General features: G+C 45.9%; 1 protein-coding gene across 1 annotated transcript in view; it reads right to left on the reverse strand.

The window, feature by feature from the left end:
• Positions 1-6395, reverse strand: part of LOC311232906 (uncharacterized protein) — a gene marked incomplete at its 5' end in the record, with an annotated part of 91379 nt that extends 84984 nt beyond the window's left edge. The window contains 2 exons of the mRNA XM_084319741.1: positions 3130-3282; positions 6336-6395. Of these exons, the coding sequence (XP_084175867.1) occupies positions 3130-3282; positions 6336-6395 (213 nt within the window). The remainder of the gene's footprint in view (positions 1-3129; positions 3283-6335) is intronic.
• Between the last annotated feature and the right edge of the window lie 2439 nt (positions 6396-8834).

The raw sequence follows: 8834 nt of genomic DNA on the forward strand, positions 1-8834 counted from the left end.
CGTAAGCTAGCCTGTTTCCCACTGCTAGGACTGCCCCTTCAGCTAGCAAGGTCAGTTTCCCTGGAGCCGCCCTGTCGGCTAATCTCTTGGTTTCCACAGCTAGTCCAGCCCCATCTGCTAGCTTAGCCCCTGCAGCTAACCAGGCTTCCACAGCTAGTCCAGCCCTATCTGCTAGCTTAGCCCCTGGAGCTAACCAGGCCTCAACAGCTAGGACTGCCCCGTCAGCTAGCTCGTTCCCTATGGCCCCTGTTTCATTGGTCTCGGTTCCTTGGTCTGGCCCTCCAGCCGGTATTAACTATCCTGCCCCTTCAGTTTTCAGGATGGGTTATATCCAGGTTACTCCGACTAACACTTTAGCCCCGTCTGCTAGCGTAGCACGGACAGCTAGCAGGTCTCAGAAGGCTAGAAAAGCTAAGAAGACTAGCATGGTCTCAGCTGCTAGAGTAGCCCCGTCAGCTAGTTCAGCCCAGGCTACTCGCACAGCCCCCACTGCTAGCTCAGCCTCTGCTAGCTTACTCCGGAATGCTAATGTAGCTTCTGCTGCTAGCACCTCAGTCTCATTTGCGAGAGCCCCTGCTGCTAGCATCTCTGTCTCGTCTGCTAGAGCCCCTGCTGCTAGCATCTCTGTCTCATCTGCTAGAGCCCCTGCTGCTAGCACCTCAGTCTCGTTTGCTAGAGCCCCTGCTGCTAGCATTTCTGTCTTGTCTGCTAGAGCCCCTGCTGCTAGCATCTCTGTCTCGTCTGCTAGAGCCGACGTCTAGTCCGGGTCGTGCTCCTGCTCCTGTCCCCGGGGAGTCTCCTGGTCCCGGCTCCTCGTCTGGTCCAGCCCTGCGCCGTGGTCTACGCCGTGGTCAACGCCGAGGTCTGCACCGAGGTTGATCTGTACCTGGAGAATCGTCTGGTCCCAACTCCTCGTCTGGTCCCGACTCCTCGTCTGGTCCCGACTCCTCGTCTGGTCCCGACTCCTCGTCTGGTCCCGGCTCCTCATCTGGTCCAAGCTCCTCCTCTGGTCCCGACTCTTCATCTGGTCCCAGCTCCTCGTCCGGTCCCGGCCCCTCGTCTGGTCCCGGCTCCTCGTCTGGTCCCGGCTCCTCGTCTGGTCCCAGCTCCTCGTCTGGTCCCGCCCTTCGCCGTGGTCTACGCCGTGGTCTTCGTCTGCAGAGACCCCCATCCGGGGTTCTGCGCCCGGTTCCGAGATCTGCGCCTGGAGGGTCCCCTGTCTGGGGTCCTACTCCGGGCCTGTCACCCTCTCCCCTTTGCTCCAGAACCCCTCATCGGCCCTTTGTCCCTGTTTCCAGTTCCCCTCGACCCCCTCATCGGCCCTCTGTCCCTGCTACCAGTTCCCCTCGACCCCCTCATCGACCCTCTGTCCCCGTTTCGAGCTCCCCTCACCAAGTTTCTGTTCCCATCTCTAGCCCCCCTCTCCTGGCCTCTGTCCCCGTCTCCAGTCCTCCTGATCCCGTGCCCCGTTCTCCCTTCTCCAGCCCCTTCTCCGGCCCTTTTCCTCTGCCCCACTTCTCCTATGCCCCTCCTGGGTTTCTGTCGCCGCACCCCTGCCCCAGTGTCCCTCGTCCTGGCCTGTTCCATCCTGACTGTTTCCCCCGGACTCTCCCAGTGTTCACCTTCCCTGGATCTCGGCCCCCTGTCTTGCCCGTTCCCAGATGGTCCTTTTTGCCGTCTGGAAGCCGTCCCTGGAGGGGGGGGGGTACTGTAAGGGTTCTTCATTTCCTGGCCAGGCTTCACCTGTTGCTCCCTCCTTCCCACCTCCACCCATGAACAATATCCCTCCACCCATGAACAATCTTCCTCCACTCTGGAACTTGGTGAACAGTCAATCTACTGCCACCCTGTGGCCAGATTCTGTTGGTGCTGCACTGTGTGCATCTCTGTCTTTCTTTATGTTTTGATCTCCTGAATACCATCAGTAATCTGCTATCTGTTTTCTGTGTTGTGTAGTTATGATCAGTCTGGTGTTCTCTCAGTAATTGTATTTTTGATTCTAGTCTAGTTTATTCCCCAGTGTGTGTTTGGCCTTTTGTTTTCCTGTACCCCTGTGTGTTAGTTCAGTTTTCCCTCTCAGGTGTGTCTTGTTCCCAATTACTCTCTTGTGTCAATCAGTGTGTGTATATCTGCCTCGTTTGCCATTCTCTCTTTGTCGGTTCATTGTTTGGATTTCCCTACTGTTTGCTGTCTAGTTCCTCTGTTCCTGTGATCCTGTTACTCCTTCCAGTATTTTTGTAGTAAGTGTTCCTAGTGTTCATTTGTTTGTTCCTCCCTTCTTTGTTTTTCGTGTAAAGTTCATTTTGTTTGTTAGGGTTTTTATTTGTAGTCAGTTGTTCATGTTTTTTCCTAGCCTTCCTTGCAATGTTTTGTTTGTGCTTTTGGGACTTGCTCTCTTTATGAGATTATTATTTGTTTTTGTATTTAGCCCTCTGCCAGTCTTCAGCTGTGCTATTCTTTGTTTTTGTATTTTGCTGCTGCCTTTGGACGTATTTTTGTAAATATCTTTGTTGCTGCCCTCTTTTGAAGTTGGAGTATTTTTGGTTACACTGGCTCGAAGTGTTCAAATTAAAGGAGCAGTGCTCACTTTTGACAATTCATATCTACCTCTCCCTCGTATCTGTTTGCGCTTGGGCCCTCTGCCAACCCATCCCTAACACTTTTCACTCTATACTTCAAGTAAAAAAGACAAATAACTGTAAACAAAACGCTCTACTTTTTTTGCACTGGATTATGACACTATGAAGCGGGTAATACCACTGATTGTTAGCTCTTGAGTCGATCCTTTTGCCTGTTTTTTGATGCACACACTTGTAAGCCTTTTCCTTTGATGCCTCTAACTCATGGAATGTCCTTCAACTCTCTCTGAAATTGGAGGTTCTCCCTTGGAATGTTTAAACGTATCGTTTCAGACCATTGTGTCTGACCTGTAACTGTTTTAGCTGATCTTTTAAAATTATTTGAACAAATTTATTTGGTGTTACTGTATACTGGTGTTTAAATTTCTGTGAATATTGTTTGTATTATGTACTGTTTACATTTTGTACAATCGTCGTTTCTGTAAATGAGGGAAACCTCAGATGCTTACGATTTTAAATAAAGGTTGAAATGAAAAAAGATAAGTGTTACCTGTCTCCCCTGCTGGGCCCGCTCCTCCAGCTCAGCCTGCAGGCCACAGTTCTTCTGCTGCAGCCAGGCCATCTCCTCCAGGAGCCCACAGACCTGCTCCAGATAGCTGAGACCTGGACTGAGCTGCTGCACCCACTCCTCTCCACGCTGACCCTGAACACAGAACACACACCGGAACATTTACATCATCTCCTCCTATACTGTACATTCTGTGTGTGAGCAATACCATGATCTCCTCCTATACTGTACATTCTGTGTGTGAGCAATACCATGATCTCCTCCTATACTGTACATTCTGTGTGTGAGCAATACCATGATCTCCTCCTATACTGTACATTCTGTGTGTGAGCAATACCATTATCTCCTCCTATACTGTACATTCTGTGTGTGAGCAATACCATGATCTCCTCCTATACTGTACATTCTGTGTGTGAGCAATACCATCATCTCCTCCTATACTGTACATTCTGTGTGTGAGCAATACTATGATCTCCTCCTATACTGTACATTCTGTGTGTGAGCAATACCATTATCTCCTCCTATACTGTACATTCTGTGTGTGAGCAATACTTTGAAACCGGCTGATGATGATGTTAATGTTTTCACCATCTCACACTGACAGAGGTTCTGTAAACAATTAATCCCAAACATACCAAGGCGATGTCATACTGTACAAAAAAACCTATTGTCGTAGTTTGAGGGTAATTTCAGTTTTACCATGATATTAATAATGTACTACTAGTCCATACCCAGGCCTGGTCTGCAAGATACACTACACCACTAAGATACCCATGTACCTGTCGAAATACTTCCCAAAGGTCAGTGAATTCCACGACCACAACACCAGAGGGAGCTCCACAAATCACGTTCAACCCAGATTCGGCTCAAACAAGGGACTAAACACGTGCCACAATCATTGTGGAACGCCCTACCCACAGCCGTAAAATAATATGCATCCCTACCCTCCTTCAAAACCGCTCTCAAAGAGCACCTACGGGAGACTGGAATTCGAAACTGGCCACGGTAAATGTCAAACCCCCCCCCACCTAACCCCCTCCAATGTACAGTTTCTTCCCCTACGAATGTATATATTTTCTTTTATGATCTCTTTCTCTTAAACAGTACTGTATATTGTGTATATGTCTTGTATGTCATAAATGTCATGATGAATTGAAAATGGGGAACCCTGATGTAAAAAAGAGGAAAGTATTTTTCTGGTCTGCATCCCCTTAATTGTGTGTATTGAGCCGTACTGTATTGTACCCATTCTGCAATCTGTTAATAACATTTTTAATCAATCAATCAAACTCTGATCTACTTATACCAGTTATTCATATCCTGCTAAACCAAGGTTGTGGTTTTTGTCAAATGCGAGCTGTTCTCAGAATGCATTTCAAACAACAGTTTATCCAAACATATCTGATAGTAATATCTCCATCTGTTATTATTAATATAACTTCTTAGAAGTACAACCCTGTGGTGAGACTGGGTTTCATCTGCATTTGAAATATGTCTCTACTGAGCATTCAAATGAACATCCGACTGCAAGCTAGCCTAGTTTAGTACAAACTAGAAGCAGCTTTCTACTGAATGCATATAAGAAACTTGTAGACTCCTTTACATAAGCCTACTGCGAGGGGCAAGTGGACTGGCTTGAGTTAGACGCGTGCTTAAAGAATTCAATGTCCAGAGAGCTCTTATCATTTTCGATATGCCAATCCTTTTATTGACTTATCAACCAAAATATATATACAAAAACTCTTTTTACTAATAACACTGACCGCCGACCTATACGGCACATCTCGAACACGACAAGACACGGTCAAAAACTGTATGGCTATTCCACTTGCGCACCTGGGGCTCATCACCCTCTGATCAGTATATATGGGTAACCACCCCCTGTGGTGGTTGCCATGGTGACTAATAATGCCACACCTCTGCACCGTGAGTTGAAATAAAACTAAATAAACAGAAGGGCATTTTTGCCCCAACACACCGGCCCCTAATTGAGAATGGCAGGAGGCCAGGAACAATTCAAAATAATATTTACATAATGGAGCCAATAGGTGTATACAAAAGAACTCAAAAAACAATTCTCTGAATTAGAAGCTTTAAATTGCAGCTACTTGAAGCAAGCAAAGTTTAGTTACTGGTCTATTAAATTGCAGCTTCTTGAAGCAAGCAAAGTTGAGTTACTGGTCTACACTCGTGCAGAACGCACCAGTCCTTTCCTGTCGGGATGGGTCTCCAGGACTCTTCCAAGTAACCAGAAACCACATGGGGCTGTAGCGTCTGCGATCAATACAATGTCTCCAGGGACAAGACTTTGTCTCTCCTTACTCCACCTCTGCCGCTCCTATAGCAAAGGTAAGTATTCTCTCAGCCAGTGTTTCCTGTTCCATTTTGTCTGCATCCTCATGACTCAGTTTCTTTTATGACTCATCTCCAATAGAGTCTTTCGTAGTTTCAGGATTCAAGCAACTGACCTCTTCAACCTTTTCTAGTTAGAAAGTAGGTGATCAGTTGGTGTGTGGCACTTGGTGCATCGACAATTACTGCATTGATGTTGAGATCCTTTTTGACCTCAGGGTCATCAGCAGAAATTGTTGTACTCCAAGATACCATCTGGCCACTCTTCCTCTGGTTTCCAAAGAAACTCAGGGCCCTCAATCCAACTTCTGTTGGTCAGCAAATCATCCACCGTAACTCCCCTTGAAGTTTTGTCAGCAGGGTTCTGAGTGGTATGAATGTACCTCCACTGCGTGACATCAGATGTTCTTTGGATGGCTTGTGTTGCTTGCTCTCTCCTTCTGATTTATATGAAGAACACTGGGATGGTTTTGGCTGCACACCTTGCAAGTCAAGCGCTTCTCGCAATTCCTGCTAAGATGTCCAATGCGAAGGCAGCCAAAACAGATTCCTTTTAGTCTTATAAAAGTAATCTTGTCCCTGTGTGTCTTCTCCTCCATCTGAGGACATTGATCCAGAGTGTGATTTTTAGAGCAACATACACAAGTGTTGGTGTTGTGAGCACATGCATTTCTTTGCTTTGCAGGGGTTTCGATAGTAACTGTGGTTGCAAAACTGTCTCCTATGAATTTGGGTTTAATTTGTGATTTCATTCTGTTCATGTTCATAGGTCTACTTCCTGTATTTGGTGGTGTATTTTGAATGTCTCCGAAGACTGGGTCTGAGACAATCTTTACCTGGCGCTCAATGAATGTGACGATATCCATGAATTGTGGTCTGCGATGGTGTTTTTCCATTATCGAACATACAGAGACTCTCCAATTCTCTCTGAGCTTGTATGGAAGCTTTGAAATCAATACTTTCATGTTCGCTGGCATATCGAGTTCCCTCATGTACTGGACATTCTCCATAGCATTACAGCACTCCCGAAGGAAAAGAGCATAGGCTTGAAGAGATTTTATGTCTTCAGCCTTCACTAGCGGCCAGTTGAGCATCTTCTCCATGTAAGCTGCTGTGATTTTATATTCATCTCCAAAGTGTTGTTCAAGTAGGTACTTTGCCATATCATAGCCTCTGTCTGGAGCCATGTGTTGACAGCTACGTACAAGCTCTTTAGGCTGACCCCTGGTGTACTTCTCCAAGAAGTACAAACAATCACCTCTGTTTCTCGTGTTCTTCTCCACACAATGAACAAAGGCTCTGACAAAGGTTCTGTACTGCAGAGGATCCCCATCAAAATATGGAATCTCTCTTGGTGGCAGTAAGTGAGTGGTTTGCTGCTCCACTAGCATTGCTGTTATCTCATTTTGCCTTTTTAATAGGTTACATACAACTGAGGTTTCATTGCTTTGGGGTGAAATTACAGTTGGGGTCGTTAGCTGCACAGGAGCTTCCATGTGGATTGTATTGTCCTGTGCTCCATCCCAAGACACATGTTGTCTTTGTAAAGATGGCGGTTGTGTTTGAATGGGAGTTGGCTGTAACAACATAGATTGTTGTCTTTGCCAAAATGGGGGCTGTTGAATGGGTGTTGGCTGCATCAAGTGCATAGGTTGTTGCATTTGCCAGGGTGGTGGTTGTTGAATGAGTGCTTGTTGCTGTTGCATAGCTTGTGGTATTTGCCAGGGTGGTGGTTGTTGAATGGGTGCTTGTTGCTGTTGCATAGCTTGTGGTTTCCATAGTGATGGTTGTTGCACATATGATTGCTGTGCAGATGGTTGCTGCAGTTCTGGTGGTTGCATAGATGGTTGCTGTGGTAGTGATGTATATTCTTTTGCCCGAGGATTGAGAGTGACTGAGGGTTCCTTTAACCTTGTTCCTTTCCTGTAGTAGGAGTCCATTCCATCGGACTGTGTGAGTGAAAGAGCTTGGTGACTGGGGGATTGTAATACTGCTATTCTTGCGTTGGTAGCTGCCAATTGTGCATCAAGCTCCATCGTTTCCTTTTTCTTTTTCAGGATCTGTTCCTGCTCTTCCAGAGCGTGTTTATCCTTTTTCAGGATCTGTTCCTTGGCTTCCTGAGCGTGTTTCAGGATCTGTTCCTGCTCTTCCAGAGCGTGTTTATCCTTTTTTAGCATTTGTTCCTGCTCCTCCAGAGCATGTTTATCCTTTAACGCTGCAGCGTGAATCACAAGTGAAGCTCTATCTGCCTCGGCCTGTAAGCGAGCTGCTGAGGTAGAAGATCTGCTGGACCTGCTGGACTTGCTGGTACCAGACCTTGTGTGACCTTTGTGAGCAGATTTTTTACTTCCCACATTAGAAATGCTGTCATTTGGATTAATTAGATTTTGCACGTCCTCCTCATCCTCATTAACACTTTTCACAGGTTTGGTCATTTTTGTCCATGCATTCATGTGATCAATAAAGTCATTGACATTGATCATTTTGGCTTTGAACCAAATGTCATGTTTTCCCCTTTCCTCAGGAGGTACTATTGGCAACAGAGCCTCCTGGTTTGCTTCTGCTTCCTTGCATATGTGGAGATATTGCATAAATGCGCATTGCACCTCCTGTTTGCATCCACTTTGCATTAACCCCAAAATCGTTTTTTGCAAGTTAGAAGCCTTGTTAAATTTAGATTTATGTAATTTATGTAATGTGTCAATTTTATCCGATAGGGCTTTTGGTGTTAATTTACTCTTGCGTTTTGTGACCTGCTGATCGGTATCAACATTGTGTGTGATTTGACCTGTGTCCACCTCGGACTGTGTTTTAGCCACTGTGGGTGTGGGCTGTGACTTTTCAACCAATGAAGGTTCTTTACAATGAGTTTCAGCCGTGGCGGGCTGTTCAACCATAACGCTGGTCTCTGTTGGATTCTGAACACCTTTATCAGAATTCATTTCAGCAATATAAGACCAACAGATTCAATATGAAACGGTACCTTTGGTTAAATCACAATAAACAAAACCCACAGTTAATCATCACATGACGTTCTAACCAAACCTTGACAGACACACACACGAACGGGTTGCACAACCATATACCACCAATGCATTGGAATTTTCCCTTTTTATATTTTTCTCAATTGACCCTGTGTGTGCACACATTTGTTTTGTATATGGCCATATAAGATATACCGGTAGCGCGCTACATACCTGTTCGTTGCGCAGCGCTGTCGGGGCCGTTTGACTTTATTCTTTGAACTTCGAAAAGTCTTCAAACAGCGCTCCTTGTCCGAGCGCTATTCAACATCAAACAGCGCTCTTTGTCCGAGCGCTATTCAATAAACTGCT

The sequence above is a fragment of the Notolepis coatsorum genome (assembly GCF_963971535.1).
Source record: "Notolepis coatsorum genome assembly, chromosome: 8".
Taxonomy (NCBI): Eukaryota; Metazoa; Chordata; class Actinopteri; order Aulopiformes; family Paralepididae; genus Notolepis; species Notolepis coatsorum.